This window comes from Callorhinchus milii, unplaced genomic scaffold, assembly GCF_018977255.1.
Source record: "Callorhinchus milii isolate IMCB2004 unplaced genomic scaffold, IMCB_Cmil_1.0 Scaffold5, whole genome shotgun sequence".
Taxonomy (NCBI): Eukaryota; Metazoa; Chordata; class Chondrichthyes; order Chimaeriformes; family Callorhinchidae; genus Callorhinchus; species Callorhinchus milii.
The window spans coordinates 55,103,557-55,129,207 of NW_024704746.1; the positions used below are offsets into that span (position 1 = coordinate 55,103,557).

The following is a 25,651-nucleotide window of genomic DNA, read 5'->3' on the forward strand; positions in this document are numbered from 1 at the left end:
GCCCAGCTCACACTGGGCTGAGGTTCCACCCCCCCCTGCCAATGAGGGGCACAAAAGATGCAGGTGGACGTACTTGCTGATAGAATGGACAACACTGAATACCAATTGGCCTTTTATTGTCAGAGGGCACTGTCCTCCCTGCACATACAATACAAAGTTACACTTAAATGGCACATTTCACATCAAAAGGAGGACCCAAGGCTTAGTTGCACCTGGGGCAAAAGCAATCAAAAGGACTTAAGGTGGACCTTGAAGGAGGCACGTCAAAGGCACTCTAGGGATGGAGCTCCAGAAGGTGGGGACAGATACCCTGAAAGCCTGAACATTAAGGGTAGGACAGACGAGATGAAGCAGGCCGGTTGGTGCCAGCTAAGTGGACGGCCAGGTGTGTAAGTTTTGAGTTCATTGCAGAGGTAGGAGGGTGCAGCAAGACCATTGGCAGGCTGGCTTTCAGCCATTCTTCCCCCCCCCATCCTCTGGAACTCCATCACGTAATCCCTTCACCTCACCCTCTCCCTTACCTCAAGACCCGTCTCTTTGACTGTGCCTTTGGTCACCTTCCTTACCCCTAACCTCCCCAATCCTGACCCCGAGCTCGGGTCCAAAACACTGATTATCCAGCACCTCGGGATGTCCTGCCGATGTGAAAGGTGCCATACAAATGTATTTTTGCTGCTGCTGCTGTTGTTGGAGTGTTTAAAGGTTTGGGTAAGATTCCTAAACTCAGTTTGGTGGGGGAGCCAGTGGATCCAGGCAAGGATGGGGTGATAGGCTTGTGGAACCTAATGCAGGAAACATGAGCTGCAAAATTGTAGTCTGCAGCTAGTGACGTGAAAAAGCAGGTTGAAAAAAAAGCACATTTTCTGCTACTGCACTCTACATTCCTCTACCCCCCAATGATACCAAATTGCACCCTGCTCTTTCTCAGCTGCTGTTGGTTTCTTCCCCATCAGCTGGTGACCGATCAAAGATTAAGACCACAGCTGCAGATGACTTAATACATTTATTTTTGATTTACATAAAGTCCCACATCTGGTCCTCAGTTAGCTGATGTTGGCAGAGTGGCAATAAGAACACAACCATTAGTCTGAGAACCACACCAAGGGTTCAACACGACCCACTGTTAGCCAGAAACCTCTGCTGGAAAGCTGGACTTGGTTTAAAATCTTTATTGATGAACAGTCTGGCAGCACTCATGGAATTTGAAAAGATACATCCCCAGGATTAATTTATCCTTAAAATAAAACAAAAAATCTTTGAGAATGGAGGGAGAAAAATGCCAAGATTCTTTTTAAAAAAAAGTGGATTTGCAGGAGGGCTTGTGATGGAAAGTATGCAATCCACCATTTATTTGTTGAAAGTTAAAACCAAGAAAGGTAGGGTTGTACTGGGCTATTTTGTTTGCATAGTTTTACTTTATTTCCCTCTCAATTTCTTTGGTTTAAAATCTTAATTTATAATCACCTCCACACTAGATGCAGTGATGCATTTTAAAATGAAAGTTTGTGCGTTGACTAATTATGGAAAAAAAATCTAAGAGGATAATGTTCTCCCTGTGATTGGACACAGAGAAATTCCAGTTGTTCCCACACCAGGCCTGGAGAATCAATGTTTAACAGATATTATCTCACTACCCTATTCAATCCGCTCCCACCAGGTAAGCCTTCCATATAATAAATACAAGCTAACCACTATGTGAACTGCATTAAAACCTTTACAATAATTATTTTTTAATGTTATAAATCCTATTATAAATGTCAGGAACTGGATAGATCCTGTTTTTGAGACTGTTAACTCATATAAAGACTCTTTAAAATAAACAAAAAATGTATATTTAAGGTGTCTTTAAAAAGGTAGACATTTTTGGTAGCCAGATGACCCTGAAACTGATTGAGCTCAGCAGATAAGCAATGTTTGGACTAAGACTAATGCTATAGACTTCCTTTTATTTTATTATATTGGTGAGGCTACACTGTGCTGCACATGAGGATATCTTCCAAAATACCCACTAGTTTGCCCACTGTTTAAGGGATGCCAAATCCTGGGGATTGGCCATCAATATTATCTAATAATATAAAAACATGATCAGAAACAGCACTCTCTGCTCTTGTTGTTACCCGTCACAGACTCACTCTGGGCAGATCCTTATCATCACCTTAACTATCTAGAAAGGAATACAATGCATTTTTATTTTAGAAAATTTGACAGTTCCAAACAGATCATTTGGTTGGTGGTAGAATGATGGACGGGAGAGTTAAGAATGTGAACTGCAGTTTTAAGAGAGGGAGGAATAATAAAAACAAATGTAGCAAAATGGTCCAGTGCAAAATGCACATCTAGTGAAGAGCTCTTTCAACTTCATCCATCTTCCCTAACAGATTAAACAGCTTCTGTATTTATGATACTCTTTTTGAGTAACACTTGCTGAAAAATCAAACATGCTATTTTAAAGTAATGTGCATGCCCCATGGTATCGTCAATAGACTGTAGATATGAAATAGAAGGAGCATCTAGCGCTGGAGTGGGATTTCTAAACACAGTAATACTTTGTTCAACAAACAGGTTTAATTGCAATACATAATGTATTTAGAATAAATGTATTAGTTAGTCATTGGCTACAAGATGTTGCTATACTTTCTGGCTCATTTCTGTTTTATTGAATTTGGTCTGCTTAAAAAAAGCAGTGAAATGTAGCTACTCATGTTGTGGAACACATCTCATTTTCTTAATACTTTTTTTAATGAAAGAAAAGTGTAAATTTTAGAATGGTGCACATAAAGGCCTGGAATCAAATTAATACTAGTTTAGTAAATTGTGTAGCATAGCAAGAAAACAATCGCCATGTAGCTTGAAGTTGAATTCATTACAGACAAGTACTGTAGATAGCAACTCTGTGGCTAATTGTCTGCAGAAGTGAATGAACTTCTTTTTCCAGCCCCATTAACATTTCTGCTTTTTCCTCAAGGGCTTTCTGGTTTTCTTCATACTTCGCTTCCAGTTCTGTAGAAGACACAATGATAGTTTGTGATTGCAACTCTTGAATGCTTATGGATCACAAGAAAGGTTTTGGATGAAGAAGCTTCTTTTAGCCAATTTGATTTCAACCTTACAGAACCCAATCTACTGTCTCCCCATTGAAAACACAAACCGTTTCTTAAGAGTCCTGTTGTTTACACTGTTTTTCAGAATTTCATGAACCTTAAACTTTAACTGGGTTAATTTCCATACATATGTGGATGACACTCAATTCTACTTTTCCACCTCCAGCAGTGACCCCCAGTCCCCTGATGTTCTGTCAGCTTGTCTGTCAGACATCAGTAGCTGAATGAGCGCAAATTTCCTGCAGTTAAACATCAACAAGACGGAAGCCATACTCTTTGGCTCCGACCTCCTCAACCTACCTGACCTGTCCTTAAAACTATCCGAACCTATGCGCAATTCCGGTTTCTGACCAGCATCGCTTTCTTCCACCTCCGCCACATTGCCCGTCTCCGACAATACCTCACCCCAAAAGCTGTGGAAACCCTTGTCCATGCCTTTGTCACCTCTCGGCTGGACTACTCTAACGCCCCCTCGCCAGTCTCCCCTCCTCCACTATTCACAGAATCCAGCTCATTCAAAACTCCGTCACCCACATTCTCACCTGCATCAAACTACATGCCCTAATTACTCCAGTTCTTGCCAATCTTCACTGGCTCCCTGCCACAGAGAGGATCGACTTCAGCATCCTCACTCTAGTATTTAAATCCCTCCATTCTATCCTCCCATCTCTCTAACCTCTCTCCCCCAGCAGTACCCGCTGCCTCCTCTCTACTGGGTCTGGCCTCCTCTGTGTCCCCCGAATCCTCCGCTCCACCATCAGCTGCCGTGCCATCAGCCACTACGCCTCGAAACGTTGGAACTCCCCCCAACCCCCCGCAATTGCTTTGCCTCGCCCCCTCCTTCCCCATCTTCAGATCACACCTGAAGACCTTCCTTTTCGACTGCGCCTACGGTCACCCTCCCCCTCCCCCAGGCTCAGCCTTCGGCTCCATCATTCTTAAGCTCTCTGAGACACCGCCCGGCATGGAGGTGCCATATAAGTGCAAGTTGTTGTTGTTGAGCAGAACATTCAACGTTGGGAGTAGCCAAACCCATTACTGCCTTCAGCTGAAGCCAGACGATGCAGCACACGATTAGACAAGAGATGCAGGTCACCAGGAGAAGGAACTCAAGATGTTTTCCCCCTCTCTTACAGCCCACTGAATGTATACATAGCAGACCGAGGTAATACAAGTCTGAAATACAACCAGTCTGAAATACAACGGTGTCCTCCAGGGGTCAGTATTAGGACGATTTTTTAATATATATTAATGACCTGGACTTGGGTATAGAGAGAGCAACACTTTTAAATTCACAGATGACACAAAACTTGGAAATGTAGTAAACAGTGAGGAGGATAGTAGCAGACTGCAGGAGAATATAGACAGACTGCTGACATGGGCAGATGGATTTTATTGCAGAGAAGTGTGAGGTGATGCATTTTGGGAGGAGGATGAGGAGAGGCAATATAAGACAAATGGTACAATTTTAAAAGAGATGCAGAACAGAGAGACCTGGGGGTTCACATACACAAAACTTTGAAAGTGGCAGGACAAGTTGACAAAGCTGTTAAAAAAAACATATGGGATCCTTGACTTTATGGAGGCATAGAATATAAAAGCAAGGAAGTTATGTTGAACCTTTACAAATCGCTGGTTAGGCCTTAGCTGGAGTATTGTCCAATAAAAGTATCCAATACTTTAGGAGGGATCCCAGGGCCTTGGAGAGGGTGCAGAGAAGATTTAGAAGAATGATACTAGGGACTACAATTATGTGGAGCGATGAGAGAGGCTGGGATTATTCTCCTTAGAGCAGAGAAGTTTGAGGGGAGATTTAATAGAGGTGTTCATAATTCTGAAGGGTTTTAATAGAGTAGATAGGGAGAAACTGTTCCCTCTGGTGGATGGGTCGGTAACCAGAAGACACAGATTTAAGATAATTGGCAAAAGAGGAGCCAATTATCTACATAATGCCATTATAGAATCGTACAGCACAAAAAAGGTGTTTGATAAAGTAAAAGACTTGTTAGCAAAATTGAATCCTGTGGGATTAAGGGAAGAGTAGCAGCAAGGATCCAAAATTGGCTGGGGAGACGAAGAGACATTTTTTTTACCCAGATAGTTGTTACGGTCTGGAATGCAATGCGTGAAAGGGTGATGGAAGTAGATTCGATAATAGCTTTCAAAAAAGATGTAGGTAGGCACTTAAAGGGGAAAAAAAATTGCAGGGCTATGGGGTAAGATTGGAGGAGTGGGACTAGTTGGTAGCTCAAAAATTGCCAGCTGGAGATGTCAGTGTTTTATTTGTATACTTTCTGATAACTGCCATGAACATTACAAAATGATGCACATAGATTTTTGTAATAACCAATTGTAATAATCAATTGCACACTTGCTCTACAAATATAAAACAAATACCATTACGGTCTCCAAATAACAGAGTTGGAAGTAGAACACCCAGGAGGCCGAAAGCTGCACCTAAATATCAGATGATTTCATAGAATTATACAGCACAGAAGGAGGCCATTCAGCCCATCGTGTCTGTGCTGGCTCTTTGAAAAGAGCTGTCCAAAGTAATCCCACTCTCCCGCGCTCTCTTCATAGCCCTGCAAACTTATCCTCCCCAAGTTTGAATTTTTAGCTCAGTACCATTAATTAGAATCAATGCTGTTAAAAAATTGCATACATTTAATTCAATTTTAACCAGGTCCCAATTTAGTCAAGATTACATAGAAGTTTATGGATTTTAATAATCCTTGCATTTTCTGCACATGGAGATTGCAAAATTTATGATTTACAGTTAATGCTTATTTATGAATCAGATTTTTCACATTTAATTTTTTGTCCATGGAATTGTTTCATAGTAATGAACTTGGCATGCAGTGTAAGACTCACCCTTTAGTAACTGAAGTTTGCTGTTAGCATGAGATAATAATTCATTAGCTTCATTCTGCAGTTTCTCAGCTCTCTTTCGGGCCTCAGAAGCCATGTCTGATTTTTCTGCAATTGTGTTTTCAACAACAGTATATTTTTCCTTCAGCACAGTATCGAGAACCTTAGGGAGACAACACACCTTGAATTATACTTAACATCTCACAACATACAGGACTTTTTTGGGGGGGGTCAGCCAGTTGTCTTTTTTGGGGGTCAGCCAAAGCTCTGGGATGCTACCCTGCATGAGGGGCGCTATATAAATGCAAGTTATTGTCTCTGACATGCGGAAACCCATCACCATACTTAAGAGTATCCAACTAATCAAAGTTCCATGCATCCCACCTCTACATAGAATTCCAAACGTGTTTATTAGAATGGAATGTGTACTTTATTCCAAGAGGGGGGCATCCTGCTTACCTAATTCTAGAGTGGATTAGACACAAGTTGGCTTGGGAACTCTAGAGTCTGTGTTGAGATACTGCTGGAAGCTAATCCGCTAGAACGGGATAGCCGTCCAGCAAGCTTTCCCACTGCTTGTCCAACTAGGACCACCCTACCCATTTGAGCTTTGGCTTGCAGGGTTAACAGGAGCTGAGTGGAATGACTCCCTGCCCCCAATGACTGGTCTGCCCTCCAAATCCTCCTAACAAGCCAGGCTGGCTGTGCTGTTGTCATCAGCAGTGCCCTGGAATATTGCGAATCCGCCTGGCTCAGGAACCAGACTAGAGACCGTCACAGACAGTTGGCTCAATTCCGACATTCCATTGCCAAGCACGTCACCCTGGAGTTAGTTATAAAGTTTATTATAATACAATACATTTATCTATACTAATAAAGACAAAATGTCTGTCAGTTATCTGACAATCACGCAATACCCAATTGACGTAGAGACATGATTTATAGCTCATTGGAAAGGTCTTGGGCATTTTTTTGGGGGGGAATCTCCTATTGCTAATGAGCTGTATTAAACAATGCTTTAATTAAGCCCCAAAATATGAGGTATGGCATTGTATTCTGCAATTAAGTAGGATAGCACACACCATTCAGAGATACATCTATATTCTGCAGTAAATATTTGGCACCTGTTTCTGGTTGTCATGGGAGCTAGAGTTTTTCCACATGGGACAGATAGAGAGAGAGAGACTGAGAGACAGAGAATATATTATAAAGTGTACTGACTTTGTGTTTTGTGGGAGAGACAAAGAAAGACAGAGAGACACAGACTGAGAAAGAAACACACAGAAACAGACAGAGAGAGAGAGAATGAGAGACAGAGAGAGAGTCTGGGAGAAAGAGAGACAGAGAGAGACTCTGAAAGGGAGAGAGAGAGACGGAGATTGTGAGAGAAAATATATTAAAGAAGTCCTCCCAATGAGTCCTCCCAGCTGAGTATAGATAAAGGTGAAATGTCAGTCTGTATTTTAATCCACATTCCATATTGGATCCTTTCGTTGCAAACGAAGCTGCAACGGTACAGCTAGTGTATTATAATATGGCATTTATTATAAAGTATACCACAAGATGGCACTATAAACTATAGTAACAGATAGCTGCTTAAACATGCCCGCAATCTAATCTGGAGTTGCAGGACACCTATTAACCCCGGATGGTGGGTAAATTGAACAAAGTGCCTGGCCCTGATTCATTTGTATTCTTAGCCGTCTTAAATATATTGGTTGTGTTGGACGAAAATCCGGTTACTCTGGGCAAAATGCCACACTGGTCGCACTGAATGTACTCACTTGGGCTTTCCCTGTGTCCAGCGGCTACATTCAGCCACGAGGGGCTCCTGGATGGAGATGGGAGGAGTCAAATTGCGATTGATAGCAGAGTCCAGCCATTCACAAGCGGCTGGAGTTGGGCTGTCAATCAGTGAGGGGACGAGGAACATGGAAGAACAAGTGATTGATTGACAGCCGAGCCGCTTGTGAATGGGTGGAGCCCAAACATTCATAAGCAGCTTCAGGCTGTCAATCATCTCAGCCCTGCTGCAAATTTGTCTCCTTCCCGTCCACAGGAATAGCTAATGGAGGGAGGAAGAGCTGCCTCTCCTGCTGGGTGGGAAAGTACTGAACTGCATTTTGCAGCCAAACCAAGTAAATATATTTTACTGAATTCTGAGAGAGTAAACAGCTGTCCCCGATGTGTCCATATTTTGCTCCAAAGTAGACAAGTAGCTATTTTATCTATAACTACATTTTAATGCAGTGTTTGGATTAAGTTGAATACTTTGAAGGAAAGTGTTGTTACTAAACACAAGTGACTTGCAAAGTTTAGTCTTTTAAAAGACTTTCCATCGCTTACAGGGCATTATTAATATAATCTGGCCTTTAAATTATATAGGGTAGAAATAGTTTAATTCGCTGAAATATTATTTACATTGTCATTCACATTAAAAATCAGCCAACACCTACCTGTTTGGCCTCATCTGCAGCCTGCTTGACTTTATGTATCGTGCTTCCAATGTTTTCAGCGGAATCAGTGGTATTAGTTGTCTTTTGTTTTAGCTCATCAATATCTTTTTCAATCTGTGCCAAGCGCACATTAGCGTTGTTGAGACTTTGTTCTGAAGCTGCTGTCTCGGATTCAATCTAAGATTAATAGCAAAGAAAGCCATTTTACAAAGGTTTGCAATATGTGGAGTCCAGTAGCGCGTAGCGGTTAGAGCACTCACACCGCAAACAAGAGGACCCCAGGGTTGATTCCCAGGAGAGGCAAAACGTTAGGCATGTTTGCTTACTCCACACGCCTGTTTACCTAGCAGTAAGTAGCTTGCCTAACAGCAACCTGATTGATAGTCGATTGGCAGATCATTTTCCGGGAGAGTAATGATCCTTAAAAAAATAATAATTTGGTCACTCAACCCACGACTGCTGTATCTCAGTCATGCTTTGCCTGCCACGTTTCACCTACAAAATATATAGTCAATTCACTTCACAGGATACTCTGTGATGTGCTTTGAGACGTTTCAACGACATAAGGCGATATATCAAATGCAAGGATTATTATTATGTATGGGATTTCAAGAAAACTGAAATAGAATTTCAATCCACTAGGGATGCTCCTACTCTTACAGCAGCAAAACTACAAGTAAGCAATGTCAGTACTACATGTGGGAGGGATATTATTTTCATTCAATTGATTCTCTCTATGCATTGCATTTAACTACGCATTGGGTAGTCATACTGAATTTGAAAATAAACAATACTTGCTGCTGCTGAACATAATATGATGGAATTTAGCATTAAGTTAGAGAGAGAAGTAGTTAAGTCTGAAGCAAAGGTTTTAAATTTAAGAAGAGCCAATTTTGCTGGTATGAGAGAGGATTTAGCCAAAATAAACTGGGAAATTAGACTTAAGGATTTGACAGTAGACCATTAATGGCAGACAAAGGAGATAGTGCAAAATTCCCAGCGAGCACGTATTCCTTTGAGGAATAAGAATGCCACGGGAAAGGTGGCCCAACCGTGGCTAACTAGAGCAGTTAGAGAAAGTATAAAGTTAAAGGAAGAAGCCTATAAAACAGCTAAGATGAGTAGTAAACCCGAGGATTGGGAGAACTTTAGGGATCAACAAAGGAGAACCCAAAAAGTGATTAAGAGGGAGAAAATGGAATATGAGGGCAAACTAGCGAAGAACATAAAGACAGACTGTAAGAGTTTTTATAAATATATAAAGAGGAAGAGGCTGTCAAAGGTAAATGTGGGTCCGCTACAGGCAGAGACGGGGGGAATTATAGTAGGGGACAAAGACATGGCAGAGTCATTAAACAAGTACTTTGCTACTGTCTTCACCTTAGAAGACACTGAAAACCTACCAAGAATAGAGGGGAACCAAGAAGAAAATGTTAGCGAGCAACTTGGGGGAATTAATATTAGTAAAGAAATGGTTTTAGGTAAATTATCAGGTCTTAAAACTGATAAATCTCCTGGACCTGATGGCCTACATCCTAGGGTTTTAAAAGAGGTGGCTACTGAGATAGTGGATGGCTTGTCTTTGATCTTCCAAAATTCTCTGGATTCTGGAACGGTTCCCATTGATTGGAAGATTGCAAACGTGACACCACTATTTAAGAAGGGTGGGAGAGAAAAGATGGGGAACTATAGACCAGTTAGTCTGACTTCAGTGGTAGGGAAAATTCTTGAGTCCTTAATTAAGGATGTCGTTATGGGATTCCTGGAAGACCATAACAAGATTAGGCAGAGTCAACATGGCTTTACAAAAGGGAAGTCATGCTTAACTAATCTTTTAGAGTTTTTTTAAGATGTATCTAGCAGGTTAGATAGGGGGGAACCGGTAGATGTAGTGTATTTAGATTTTAAAAAGGCATTTGACAAAGTGCCACACAAAAGGCTATTGCACAAGGTTAAGGCCCACGGGATTAATGGGAACATATTAGCATGGATTGAAGAGTGGCTAACGGGTAGAAAACAGAGAGTAGGGATAAACGGGTCATTCTCGAATTGGCAGGATGTGACTAGTGGAGTGCCACAAGGATCAGTGCTTGGGCCTCAGCTATTTACAATTTACATCAATGATCTAGACGAGGACATTGAATGTAACGTATCTAAATTCGCGGATGACACTAAACTCGGTGGGAGAGTAAGCTCTGAGGATGATGCAAAAAGATTGCAACGGGATATAGATAGGCTAGCGGAGTGGGCGAGTAGGTGGCAGATGGAATTTAATGTGGGGAAGTGTGAAGTTATTCACCTAGGTAGAAAAATAGAAAAACAGATTATTTTCTAGAGGGGGAGAGATTAGATAGTGTTAGTGTTCAGAGGGATTTGGGTGTCCTTGTACACCAGTCTCAAAAAGTTAGTTTGCAGGTGCAGCAAGCAACTAAGAAGGCGAACGGCATGTTAGTGTTCATTGCAAAGGTTTAGAGTATAAGAGTAAGGAAGTCTTGCTGCAACTGTATAGGGCCTTGGTGAGACCGCACCTAGAGTATTGTGTGCAGTTTTGGTCTCCTTATTTAAAAAAGGACATACTGGCCTGGAGGGGGTGCAGCGTAGATTCACTCGGCTAGTTCCTGGGATGAGGGGACTGACCTATGAGGATAGGCTGAATAAACTAGGGCTATATTCCCTAGAGTACAGAAGAATTAGGGAAGATCTTATTGAAACATATAAGATTCTTAAAGGGCTGGATAAAGTAGACACTGAGGGTCTGTTTCCCCTGGTAGGAGAATCTATAATTGTATATAGTTGTGGTGAGTTCAATGTTCTGTCCCTGGACATCTTACTCTAAAATATTTTTCAAGTTTCAAAGGACTGGATGTTTCACCTATTTCCTAATAAGTTTTGTATTTAATTCACAGATATTGATAGCTATACCATAACCCAGAGAACAGGGCTGAGTCCACTACACTCAGCAGAGATCTGGGATCAGAACCCCTACCAACAGAGCAGAGACCCAAGGCTGAAACCCCCCTTACACAGAGACGATTCATAACATAACATGTAGGAGCAGGAGTAGGCCATTCGGCCCTTCGAGCCTGCCCCGCCATTCAATCATGGCTGATCTTCTAATCTAACTCCAGCTAATAACCTAACCCTGCCTTATCCCCATATCTCTTAATCTCTTTTGCAATAAGAAATCTATCTATCTCAGTCAAATCCCATCTTCTTGAGATGGGAACTGCAAATAACAATGCTTCAAGTGAAATCAGAGAAGGTCAAAATACAAACAAGGTTGAGGTGAAATACAACGGTAATGGACATTTGAGCCCCTACAGTTGTACAACAAACTTCCAGTAGCCTAGTATTCTGTGAGTTTTGTTTAGATGACATACCGAGGTCAGAAGGTCTTCCGTTCCCTTAATGTCTTCAGCTGCTGTTTTGATGGCTTTTTCTGCTGTGTTCTGGGCCCTCTCTGCCTCCTCCAGAGCTTCCTTTACACGATCTGCTGTGACTTTAACATCTGTTGCTTGGATGCTACAGTAAAAAACCATTACTGAGAGAGTTTAACAAGTGTAACCTCCCACTGAAAAACGATCTTATTCAAAGGTTTGAATTGCGTCAGAATGTGAGAATGTGCAAAAATTTGTAATAGTTATCCGAGTGCAAAGTTTACAGCCTCAAACAAAATCACTGCACATTTCTTTACATCATGGGAATCTCATTGAGTGGCTTCATTCTGTTTTCTGTGGATAGCAATTGCTTGTGTGGACTTTAGTAAAGACTATGTCTGTCTGTCTATATGTGAAATAATTTCTGTGAGGGGAACAAGTAAATACAAAGATAAATGATTATTAAAGGTGAAATTGTGTACTTCAGGGTGGTCCAAACTTTTGGCTGCTACGGGCTGGATTCCCTATTTGAGAAAGGTCAACAATTTGGAGCCCTGTAGCCCAGTGGTTAGAGCACTTGCCTCGCAAGCGAGAGGATCTGGGTTCGATTCCCGGGAGGGCGAAACCTTGGGCAAGTTTCCTTACTCCACACCCTCTATTCACCTAGCAGTAAGTAGGAACCTAGATGTTAGTAAATTGGCGGATCACTTTTCCTAGAATAATAATCCCTTCAAAAATAAATAAAGCAATAATAATGCTGTCACTCAATCCGTAACTGTCTATGGGACACTGCTGTGCCCAACTGGCTGGCGCGTTTTGCCCATAAAATATACAGTGCCTTCACTTTACAGTATATTCTGTGAAGCTCTTTGAGACAACTCAATGGACAACTTGATAAGGTGCTATATCAAATGCAAGGATTATTATTATTTCCTAACATTCCAACTACCACTCCCTCCCTCCCTCCCTGGTGAACATTTTCCTATGGCAGTAGCAGGAGCTGCTGGTTGGTAGGACGCAACGCGGAGAATGGAAATAATACTGGCTGTTGCTGCAGTCTGTCAGGAAGGCAAGCGCGTCTCTTACCAACCACATCCTTAGCAACCGCCCGCCGGCTGCTGCCGCTGCAATTAGTGACCCACGTGGCTGATTGGGACAGACGGTGGGAGGGAACATGGAGGGGGCGTGGCGCAGAGAGAGGAGTGCAGAGAAGGGAGTGCAGAGAGCGGGGGGAAATGGGGAGCGGGGGGGAGAGAGGCGGGGGAGGGGAGAGAGGCAGGGGCGGTGGGGGAGAGGCGGGGGCGAGCGGAGGGGTGAAACGGGCAGGCGGTGGGGGGGGGGGAGACGGAGAGCGGGGGGAGAGAAGGAGAGCGGGGGGGGGAGACGGAGAGTGGGGAGACGGGGTGCAGAGGGGGAGACGGGGGGGGAGACGGGGAGCGGGGGGGGAGACGGGGAGCGGGAGGGGGGGGGAGTGATGCGTCCACATTAATCAGCTTTCACCGTATAGAAAAATACACTCACTTTCCCTGCAATATAAATTCCTCACTTAAATATCATAATTTGTCCCTCTTCGGGAATTGCTGTATATTTTTTTCAAAGGAAAAAAAGTTAACACATTAGCTACAATTATTTTTGTTGCAGACAAGGATTGAATTTTCCAACTCTGACTGAGGTACAATAAGTGAATAAATGCAACTAATGAATACAAACAAGTTAGTTAAACAAGGAATAGCTAATACCTCGATTTCCTTGCTTCGTCAAGCAGGGCTTCTGCCCGTTCAATGTCTGCTGCGCTCTGGTTTAAGATAACCTCCACCTCTGAAAGACTCTGGACACGGACGCGAATATCATTGGTCAGATCCTGAAGCTGTTGAGGACTGGTTGGCATTTCTAATTGCAATACTTCATTGGCAACGGCCTCAATGCTCTCCAGATCAGCACCGTCCTCTGCAGAGAAAAAGAACTTCCTATCTGTCAATTATCTAAAAAATGGCGCTTTGGATTCTTAGGACCCAAATTAACACAAGACTAATGTAATAAACTAGTACACGATTACACAGAGTAACTAATTTAGTACAGTTACGAAAGCAAGAATTAACTAGATCAATGTTCATCAATGACAAGTCCAAAATTTAGCTCTGATCCATGATGCCCTCATATTCAGTTGTATCTCTTTACGTTGAAAGGCTCATTTACTGATGATTAAGAATATGTCAGCCACTCTTTGATACCAAGCAGGTTGTGATAAAACTGATCACATAATTTCCCGTTTGGAAGTATAGCCGTAGCAGAACATCAAGAAAAATCTGAATTATTCACATCAAAATGATTTTTGTTAATTACACAATGAATAAACTCCCTTCAATATAGAATAACAAAAAATTGCAATCTTACGAGTGAGAAATTCCCTGATTTGTTTGATAAGATTCCTCAAATCTTCATTGCTCTTGTCCACTTTCTCTTTTGTATTATTGGTTTTTAACAGGACCTCTTGAGCATTTAGTTTTGCTTCATCAGCTTTAACTTTAGCTTCTGCAACCTGGAGGGATAGAATAATAATAATAAGAAGAAGAATATGACTAATTTAATGACAAATCAAGTTGTCTTCTTATTCAAAGACTGAAGATGATTATACCAAATGTAGACCGCTTACTATTCCCTCTCTTTGGTCCAACCTCCAAACAACAACAAAATTGCATTTGGAAAGTGCCTTTCTCATCGGGAGGACATCCCAAGGCACTGGACAGACAGAGTTACGGATCCGAGCTGGGGGTTGGGGTTGGGGAGGGTGGGAAGCAGAGAGATCGAAAGCATGGTCGAAGAGGAGGGTCTTGAGATGGGTCTTGAAGGTGGCAAGGGAGGTGGCGAGGCAGGGCAACTGCAGAATGGAGTTCCAGAGGGTGGGGGCAGAGTGGCAGAAGGCTCCCCTGCCAATAGTGGGGCGAGCAAGGCGGGGGACGTGAAGCTGGAGTCCACTGAGCGGAGGGAGCGAGCAGGATGGTAGGGGCTCAGGAGGTCACAGTGGTAGGGGGGAACAAGACTGTGGAGGTCTTTAAACATCATCATACCAAAGTACACTCATAGAAAAAACTGTGGGAGACAAATGAAGACTGGACAATGGATATGCAGAGTTTGGTGCATATGGTGGAAGTTTGAATGATAAACCTTATGCAAATTTGATTTGCACTGGGACTTACCATTTTAGAAAGTAGATCCACTTCTGCTAAAGCACTTAAGATCTGAGTGTCAAAATCCATGGAATTCTGCCAGGCTTCATGGGCCAACGTTAGCAGTCCATCACAACCAGTTCCTCCACACTTCCTAGTGCCATCATCAGCTCGGCAATTTGCACCTCCACACTGTGTCTCAGTACAAGAAACCCCTGTTGGACTTCCACAAATCTGGACAAAACAATCCATTATTATAGTCAGTTTAAACAACTTATATACTGCAAAAAGTGGATTTTTTTCTGTAAAGAGATGACTATACCTGTGACTTGGGCACAAGATTTTTAAAATTAAGGTAAAAAGCAAATGGAGGTCTCCACTAATGACCTAATACTAGAGAAGACAAAGTCAGGAGTGACAAGAGTCGGCCTAAAAATTAACTTAAAACTATATTTTTTTCCCTTTTCAATGGTTTTCATCTGAGACCCACAATCCCTTCTACACAACTGAGTTATGGGATCTTTAACATCACCTGAACAGGTAGCCAGAATCTTAGTTGAATGTCCCAACCGATGGCACAAGCAGCAATAAGAACTTAAGAATATGATTAGGCAGAGTCAACATGGCTTTACAAAAGGGAAGTCATGCTTAACAAATCTTTTAGAGTTCTTTGAGGATGTAACTAGCAGGTTAGATGGGGGAAACAGTAGATGTAGTGTATTTAGATTTTCAGAGGGCATTTGACAAGGTGCCACATAAAAGGCTGCTACACAAGATTAGGGTCCATGGAATTAAAGGGAATATATTAGCATGGATCGAAGAGTGGCTAATGAGAAGAAATCAGAGAATAGGGATAAACTGGTCCTTCTCAGACTGGCAGGATGTGACTAGTGGAATGCCACAAGGATCAGTCCTTGGGCCTCAACTATTTACAATCTATATCAATCATTTAGACGGGGACATAGAACTTAAAATATCTAAATTTGAGGATGATACCAAGTTAGGTGGGAGAGCAAGCTCTGAGGATGACACAAAAAGATTGCAAAGCACTCTGAGACGCCGTCCGGCATGGAGGGCACTATATAAATCCAAGTTGTTGTTGTTGCTGCAAAGGGATATAGATAAGCTAGGTGAGTGGGCAAGAAGGTGGCAGATGGAATATAATGTGAGGAAGTGTGAAGTTTTTCACCTAGGTAGTGTTAGTGTTCAGAAGGATTTGGGTGTCCTTGTATACCAGTCACTAAACGTTAGTTTGCAGGTACAGCAAGCAACTAGGAAGGCTAATGGCATGTAGGCGATTATTGCAAAAGGGTTAGAGTACAAGAGTAGGGATGTGTTGCTGCAGTTGTATAAGGCCTTGGTGAGACCGCACCTAGAATATTGTGTACAGTTTGGGTCTCCTTATTTAAGAAAGGACATACTCGCCTTAGAGGGGGTGCAGCGTAGATTCACTAGGTTAGTTCCTGGGATGAGGTGTTTGACCTATGAGGATAGGTTGAGTATACTAGGCCTATATTCTCTAGAACATAGAAGAATTAGGGGTGATCTTACAGAAACATATAAGATTCTTATGGGGCTTGACAGAGTAGACAGTGTGAGACTGTTTCCCCTGGTAGGAGAATCTATAACCAGGGTTCACAGTCTTACGATTAAGGATCAGCCTTTTCGACTAGAGTTGAGGAAACACTTCTTCACTCAGAGGGTAGTGAACTTATGGAATTCTCTACCCCAGAAGGGTATGGATGCTCAGTCCTTGAACATATTCAAGATTGAGATCGATAGATTTCTAAAGGATAGAGGGATTAAGGGATATGGGGATAAGGCGGGCAGATGGAGTTAGGTTAGAAGATCAGCCATGATCTCATTGAATGGTGGGGCAGGCTTGAGGAGCCGAATGGCCTACTCCTGCTCCTAATTCCTATAAGAAGTGCTAGACAAAAAAGACCAAGGTCCATCTGATTCACCTTCCATCTTCCTGGCAGTCCATTGACATATGTCCCAAACTACCTATGTACAAACTACCCATAATGTGATTTTCTAAAAATAAAAAAACTGTCTATTCTGTGTTTGAAAGAATCAACATTCCCTGCTTCAACCATCTCCACTCAGTGCAGCACTTGCCCCGTATCAGACTGGAGTGTTAGCCTTAGACTATGAATTCAAAGTCTCTTTTGACTCATAGGTTGGGCCAATAGAGAAGTGTGGGCGCACGTTTTCTGTACAATCTGCTACAAATGCTCTCCTCTGCTACAAACACCCTGTACACACAGTGTGCTAGGCCCTGGGCCTCAGCGCTGTTTACCCGACGCTACACTTCACTCCACTCAGAAGCACAGCTGTTATAATTGTCTGTCTCTCTCTCACTCTCTCTCTGTCTGTGTGTGTGAGTCTCTCATTCTCTGTGAGTGTGTGTGATGTCTTCCTATGTGTCCGTGAGCGCGTGCCTCTCACTCCCTGTGTCCGCGAGCGCGTGCCTCTCACTCCGTGTCCGCGAGCCTCTCACTCTGTGTCCGCGAGCGCGTGCCTCTCAAGCTCTGTGTCCGCGAGTGTGTGTGTGTCCATGAGTGCGTGTGCGAGCTGTGTGTGTGTGTCCATGAGTACGTGTGCAAGCTGTATGTGTGTCCATGAGTGCGTGTGCGAGCTGTGTGTGTCCATGAGTGCGTGTGCGAGCTGTGTGTGTCCATGAGTGCGTGTGCGAGCTGTGTGTGTGTCCATGAATGTGTGTGCGAGCTGTGTGTGTGTCCATGAGTGCGGGTGCGAGCTGTGTGTGTGTCCATGAGTGCGGGTGCGAGCTATGTGTGTGTCCGTGAGGGGCTGCGCTGGTGTCTCCCCCCCCAAAAAAAAGGGCCACCCAGTTTTTGTTAAAAAAACAAATTAATAATTTGTTTTGCAACACTAATATGTGTTATTTCCTCATGTTTCATTTTTATGAATGCAGTGAAAAAATGTAGGTTGGCAGTAAAATGTACCTCAATAGCACCAATCATGTCCCACAATTTTCCGCAAAATTTGACAAATCTCCCATGCAATTTTTGGCAAATATTTCCACACCCTTCTAATGGCCCAGGTCATACTTACTTAAGATTGCTACAAACTTTGACTAACTGACACTTAATAAGGCTATATTTAGATATCAATACTGCAAAGCATCATTCTACAATGCCACTAAGATACCCTATTTTTGAGTGGACTATATAAAAAAAATCCAATTGTACCAGTTTGCATCCAACTCTGAATAAAGGAAAATTGCACCTTTTCATTTAATGGTGAGAGGTCTAAGCTTTGCAATTTCCCAGCGAGTTCTTCTAGACTACTTGAATGTTCTTTTTGTTGCTCCTCAAAGTGATCCTTATGTTCTGAAATCATATCCTCCACCGTTTGTCGAACAGCAGTGGATTCCAGCACCAAATTATCCGGATCAGTGGTAGAAGCATTTACTTTCTCTTCAGCCTCAAGAGACTGTTCAAAGAATTTCTGAACACTGTCCAAAGCTCCTGCAACAGCATGAAAATATGAATTTACGCATTAATTCCATTAGTTTAGGGTATCTATAAGATATAAAAAATGAAATATGAAGTTCTCCTAATAGAAACGGCAGCATTGTCTTGGTCTTACGAAGATTGTTTTATTATATCTGGACCCCATCTCCACATGAACTAAGACAGCTCTGGTGGTTATTATAATGTGGGCCATATACCATCCTGTGACAATTCAATTAGGAGCTGTGAACTGACTTGCGGATCTGGAGCTGCCTGACATGTGAACATTTATTATCTGCTTAGCACTTTTGTTTACTCGTTGGACTACATTATTTCAGGGTTTGGAGCTACCTTAAAAATCCTTGCATTTGATACAGTAGCTTATTGCGATATTGAAACATTTAAGTGCTGCACATGATTTACTGTGAAGTGTAGTGATTGCATTCTTGGCAAACACATCAGCTAATTTGCACACAGCAATGACCAATAGTCTGCAGCGTTTTGGCTAGGACACCAGAATAAACTTGCTTCTCTTTATAAAACATGCCATGGGATCTTTTCCTGAACAGGAAAATGGGATCTCAGTTTATCAGTTCATCCAAAGGACAGTGACAATGCAACACACTGGAGTTTCAGCGTAAACAACAAGTTCAAACAAGAAGATTGCATTTATAGAGCGCCTTTCACGTCGGGAGGACGTCCCAAGGCACTGGACAGTTGGGTCAGGACCCGAGGAGGGGGGAAATGGTCAGGGTGAGGGGAGGGAAGGGAGGGAGCGAGGAGGGGGTAGAGAGTCGAGAGGGGAGCTGAAGGCACGGTCAAAGAGAAAGGTCTTGAGACCGGCCTTGAAGGAGGAAAGGGAGGAAACAAGGCGAAGGCACTGGGGGATGGAGTTCCAGAGCCGAGGGGCTGAGAGGCTGAAGGCCCGGCCACCGATGGTAGGGCGGTTGGGGCGGGGGATGTGGAGCAGACCGGAGCCAGAGGAATGGACGTAGGGGGATAGTAGGTCGGAGAGGTAGGAGGAAGCAAGGCCGTGAATAGCCTTGTAGGTGAGGAATTTGAATCTTGAATTCAATCCTCTGGGGGATGGGGAGCCAGTGGAGGCGAGCGAGGGTGGGAGTGATGTGGTCGCAAAGCCTGGTGCGGGACAGTACGCGAGCTGCAGAGTCCTGATGTGTGACTTGATCTCACAATCTTCTGATTCAGAGGAACAAAAGAGTGAGTAATGCTGGCATACCGTCTCATTAAGAAAGAATCACAAATGAGGCCTCCTTCTGGTTGGTTACAAGTAACACTTGTCAACCTACAGGGACTCTGTTCCAGAATGGCAGAAGTGGAGTTTGTTGTGTGAAAGGAGTCCTTATAAATGAATCTTTTTCAAATTTCCAATTATAACCGCATTAACTTCAAGTTTGTTAGCGACAGACATTTTAATCATTTGCCTTTCAAAGACAGTCAGGTACTCACCATGGACATCAGAGTTTTTAACGTACTCAAATGTTCAGCAAGCTCATTCACCACTGTTTTTAAACTCTCTGCATCAATTTGAAGGGTATTCAGTTCTTTGTCAGTTATATTATTTTGTTCCTCAGTTGCTGCGATTTCAGATTCAATCCAATTCACCTTGTCTGTAAGATCCTTGATTTTCTTCCTGTAATCAACAGCTTAAAGGCTTAATCTAGTTTAATACAAGAGAGGGACAGCTATACAGCTGCCAAAACATATGGAAATCCAGCAGCATTGTTCTCAACACACAGTTGAAAAAAATCCTGCAATAAGAAACTGGGTCAATGCATTTGCCTGGTTTTGACATATTTATTTTGTTTCAGTGCTAAATGATACAACATTGGATAGTCAGTTTTACATCCAGAGCTGGAGTAGAATGCTAAAGTACTGAAGGATCTGAGCAGCCTCTTGCCAGTCTCTTGAGCTGTTTCAAGGAATAGCCCTCACAATCTGAACTCAATTTCTTAGCTGATTTTAGGTCTTCTTTCATAACACAGATCTGAACTATCTATGTAGAGTACAAAACTGAAGAAAGGCAACATATCTCAAGAAAGTTTTCCAGGTTCACAATAAGTAATTAGACATAGCATCCAGACAAAGGCTGGTCATTCTCATATCAGGAGGCCATATATCTAAAACAAGGAGGAGAAGGAGGAATAAACAAATAATCCTTCCATTTGATATAGCGCTTTTCACATCTTCTCGACGTCTCAAAGCGCTTCACAGAATAGACTGTAAAGTGAATTGACTGTATATTTGTGGACAAAAAACGCGGCAGTCAATTGCACACAGCAGTGTCCCACAAACAGTCGTGGATTGAAAATGACCAATTTTTTTTTTTTTTTGAGCAATTATTATCAGGCGTGTTGAGTAAGGAAACTTGCCCAAGGTTTCGCCCTGCCGGGAATTGAACCCAGGTTTCTCGCTTGCAAAGCGAGTGCTCTAACCACTGAGCTACAGGACTTGAGGAAGAGAGAAAGATGGACTTCCACAGCTTTGGTGCAAATCACCTATGCTAGAATAAAGGAAAGGTTTCTTTTCATCATGATAGTTCTTAAGAATTCAAGTTGTCATTATCAATGTAATTCTCTTCAGGATCATCACCTAATCAGGCTCCGCCACTGTTAAGTGCTCTGAGACGCTACCCTGCGTGGAGGGCACTTTATAAGTGCAAGTTGTTTGTTGTATTAGCAAGAATGGTGATCCAGACCATCATACTGTCACAAAAAGCTTAACCAGGTTTTGGTACAGATAATGATTGAGAGAGGAAGTTAATCTGCTTTCAGTTTACTTACTTTGCTTCTTCCAGAAGGTCCCCAATATTGTTAAGTGGTTCAGTGGCTGGATTTTGAGTGAGCAGGTTTTGAATATCATTAACCTTTTTCTGTATGGTGTTAACGGTTTCTTGGTAGGGACCAACAATGCCGCTGGATTTGATTGTGTTGGCCTGTGCAACAAGTTGAGTTGTCCGAGTGGACAGTTCTTGAATACTTTTATCCCAGACACTGAAGCAAGCATGACATGATTCACAATGAGGGAATGTACCAGAATACCCTCGTGCACACTGATTGCATCGAGCACCTGCGATCCCTTCCCGACAGATGCACTGACCAGTTGTTTGGTTACACTGCTGTGTTTCAATTCCATCTTCATTGCAGTCACACTCTAAAAAAAAAAGTGACTAAATAAATGTATACACAATGTAAAGGAAATTAACTTACTCAAAAGTACCCACTGTGGGCAAGTTTTATTTTTATGGACCAAACAATCACATTTCAAAAGTAAAATTTAGAGATACTGAAATCCTGAAACGTTTACTAATTTGACAATTTGATGACCAAACTCTTGTGAGGATTCTGTTTAACATTGTTCAATAGTTCAGTAAATAAAAAAAATGCCAAATTACTCTATAATCCAGTTATATTAATGTTCATTTAATAAATGTTAAAACTTACAATTACTTGCTCTTCATAATGGTTAGACAGTTTGAGAAATTAACTTTCATGGAAGTACCATTTAAATGCAAGTTGTTATCCTAAACAATTAAATTAATTTATAGATTCGGAAACGGTACTCATGTAATTAATCAACACTTTGTTCAGAAAAGTATTTACACGTAATACAGCATTTGTGTTTTGTAGGAAAGGCATTAGCTCCCTGATGGCCCACAGTTCAGTGAAGTATGAAAACAACATCAGTAGAAGTCACAGGTTCAAATTCTCTTTTTTGCTCAATTTTGGTTTCTTCAAGCGGGGGGGGGGGGGGGGGGGAAGAGCCCTATAGCTCAGCGGTTAAAGCACTCACTTTGCAAGTGAGAGACCTGAGTTTAATTCCAGGCAGGTCAGGGCGAAACCTTGGGCAAGTTTCCTTACTCCACACGCCTAATAATAATCCCTCCAAAACCGAAAACAATAATAAATTGATCATTTTCCATCTACGACTGTTTGTGGGACATTGCTGTGGGCAATTGGCTGCCGCGTTTGCCCACAGATATAGTCAATTCACTTTACAGTGTGTTTTGTGAAGCGCTTTGGGACGTCCTCCCGATGCGAAAAGCGCTATATCAAATGCAAGGATTGTTATTATTATTATTATTAATGGCTCAAAACAGCCACTATCACCTCCACCTTGAAGAAACCTTCCCTTGACCCAACACAGCTATCCAGCTACCGGCTCATCTCAAACCTCCCTTTCCTATCCAAGGTTCTTGAGAGAGCTGTTGGGTCCCAGCTTCGCACTTTCCTCTCCTACCACTCCCTCCATGAAACTCTCCAATCGTGTTTCTGTGCTGCCCACAGCACGGAAACTGCTCTGGTCAAGGGCTCCCTCTGCTTCCTCATCCTCTCTGCTGCCTTTGACACCGTGGACCATTCAATCCTCCTCCACCATCTCTCCTCCCAATCTTCAAAGTTCTGTCCTTGACTGGTTTAGGTCCTACCTCTCACACCGCCTCCACTTCGTCGCAGCAAACGGCTTCTCCTCCAGCCCCTGCACTGTCTCGTGTGGTGTTCCTCAGGGCTCTGTCCTCGGTCCCCTCCTCTTCACCCTCTACATGCTCCCCCTTGGTGACATCATCCACAGACATGGGGTAAATTTCCACATATATGCGGAAAACACCCAACTCTATCTCTCTGCCTCCACTCTGAACTCCAGGACTACAGGCGTCCTGACCGACATCCAACATCCTGTCCAACATCAAGTCCTGGACGAGGGACAACTTTCTCCAACTTAACGTCAGCAAGACCGAGGCCTTCCTGCTTGGCTCACGCCAGCGCCTCTGCACCTCGGATGCTGGCAGCATCAGCATCCACGGCTGCACACTCAACCTCACTAAGCCAGTCAGGAACCTGGGTGTCTTGTTTGACCGTGAACCGTCCTTTCTCCCCCACATCCACGCCATGACCGGCACTGCCTACCACCACCTCTGTAATAGGAGTCCTGTAGCTCAGTGGTTAGAGCACTCGCTTTGCAAGTGAGAGACCTGAGTTCAATTCCAGGCAGGGCGAAACCTTGGGCAAGTTTCCTTACTCCACACGCCTAATAATAATCCCTCCAAAAAAAAAAAAAAACAATAATTAAATTGGTCATTTTCAATCTACGACTGTTTGTGGGACATTGCTGTGCGCAATTGGCTGCCGCGTTCGCCCACAAATATACAGTCAATTCACTTTACAGTGTGTTCTGTGAAGCGCTTTGGGACGTCCTCCCGACGTGAAAAGCGCTATACCAAATGCAAGGATTATTATTATTATTATTATTATTATTAATATTGCCAGACTCCGCCACTGCCTCACCCACACATTCGTCACCTCAAGGCTTGATTACAGAAACTCCCTCCTCATCGGCCTTCCCAACTCTTCCTTTCACAAGCTGCAGATCATCCAAAACTCTGCAGCTCATGTGCTCTCGCACACCAGGCTCCGTGACCCCATCACTCCCACCCTCGCCTGACTCCACTGGCTCCCCATCCCCCAGAGGATCAAGTTCAAGATCCACGTCCTCACTTTTAAGGCCATCCATGGCCTTGCCCCTCCGACCTCTCTTACCTGCTGACTCCCTACCAACCTGCCCACTCTCTCCGTTAATCAGGCTTTGGTCTGCTCCATGTCTCCTGCCCGACCCGCCTTACCATTGGTGGCCGGGCTTTCAGCCTCTCTGCCCCCACACTCTGGAACTCCATCCCACGGTCCCTTCGCCTCGCTTCCTCCCTTGCATCCTTCAAGGCCGGTCTCAAGACCCTTCTCTTCGATCGTGCCTTTGGTCACCCACCCACCTCTCTGCCTTCCCTCACTCCTACACCACCCCTCCCCCACGCTTGGGACCCCGACACCTGACTGTTCAGTGCTTTGGGACGTCCTCCTGACGTGAAAGGTGCTCTATAAATGTAATTTTGTTGTTGTTTTTACCTCAGGGCAGCAATTGGGCTGCTGGAATTGCCCTAGTATTGTAGAATCATAAAGCACAGAAGGAGACCATTCGGCCCATCGTATCTGTGCCAGCTCTTTGAAAATAGCCATCAATTTCAATCCCACTCCCCCGCGTGCTCCCCAAGGACCTGCAACTTGCTCCCACTTGTCCTTGGAGTTAAGCAACGGAAATAAAAGAGTTCTAGATACTGATCAGTACCTAATACTCTGGGTGGAATGTGTGCATGTTGACATTTTGAGAACACAAATCAGGCCCTCCATGATTTAATAGATGCATACTGGTGACACTGGCTCATAAAAACAGACTCGTGGACAAGACACTGGAAGTCTGACGATGCCCATGGATCTGAATTTTAGCATCATTTAGTAAATAAACATTCAGGAGAGGAGAAGAAAATCACACTGTTTTTCAAAATGATTTTAGTTTTTCTTGATAGGGTGTACAAGAACAGGTGAGTGCGGCAACGGGAGGGGCAGGTAGGGCCGAGATCTCAGGGATCGGGGCTAGTTGTGGGCTCCGGTGGGTGAGTGGAGATTGGCGGGAGTTGCGGCCATCAGTGGGTTCAGGCGCGGAGACACCATTTCAAAATCTCCAACCTGAACCAAAGGCCGAGATATCCCTGTGTGAAGTCACCAGTTTTGAATGACTGGAATCTGATCTAGTTTAGTGTTTATTATTACCTCCTTCCCTTCCTCTCTCTTTTCCCTATAAACTTCACAATGAGTCCTCTGTCCCCTCCCCCCCCTCTGTGCTGTCTCCACGCGCCGTGGGCCGACTATGCCCCTCTAATTCCTTTGCCTTCAGTCTCGGCGTGCGCATTTTGGATACAGCCCCCGACCCGCGTTCCCCAAAAGGAATTTCTCTTTCTCGCTTTCTCCCCACCCAACCCACCTCCATCTCCTACTGCCCCTGGAAAAAAATCTCCTTGTCCTCTATCCCACATCACGCCCATTCTGTCCTCCTCTCGCTCTGTTCTCCTTGCCTCCTATTCCCATTTGACCATCTCACAGCCTCCCTCTGCTCCAGACTGGGAATCCTCCATCGGGCCCATCATGGCACTCGCCGTTGGCTGTCCAGGAGCAGCCTCGCTAATTGCCCCACCCCCCACTATTGCTGCAAAGCCCACCAGGCCCACAGGTAAACACTCCTCCCCCATCCACATTCCCACGCCCCCACCAATCCTCCCACTCCCTCTCCCAGCTCACACATTTCTCTTCCACCTGTCGCCTCCGCATTGACCTACAAAGTGCCCGCTCCCTTTCCAAC

At 43.6% G+C, this 25,651-nt stretch overlaps 1 protein-coding gene across 1 annotated transcript in view; it reads right to left on the minus strand.

Moving 5' to 3' along the window:
- Positions 1-990: 990 nt before the first annotated feature.
- The window catches only part of LOC103190727 (laminin subunit beta-1), an 80,686-nt gene continuing 56,025 nt past the window's right edge, over positions 991-25,651 (minus strand). The window contains 11 exon segments of the mRNA XM_042335440.1: positions 991-3,000; positions 5,976-6,135; positions 8,429-8,605; positions 11,809-11,950; positions 13,545-13,752; positions 14,200-14,344; positions 15,003-15,206; positions 18,225-18,466; positions 19,919-19,948; positions 19,951-20,102; positions 21,253-21,622. Of these exon segments, the coding sequence (XP_042191374.1) occupies positions 2,864-3,000; positions 5,976-6,135; positions 8,429-8,605; positions 11,809-11,950; positions 13,545-13,752; positions 14,200-14,344; positions 15,003-15,206; positions 18,225-18,466; positions 19,919-19,948; positions 19,951-20,102; positions 21,253-21,622 (1,967 nt within the window). The 3' untranslated portion in view covers positions 991-2,863.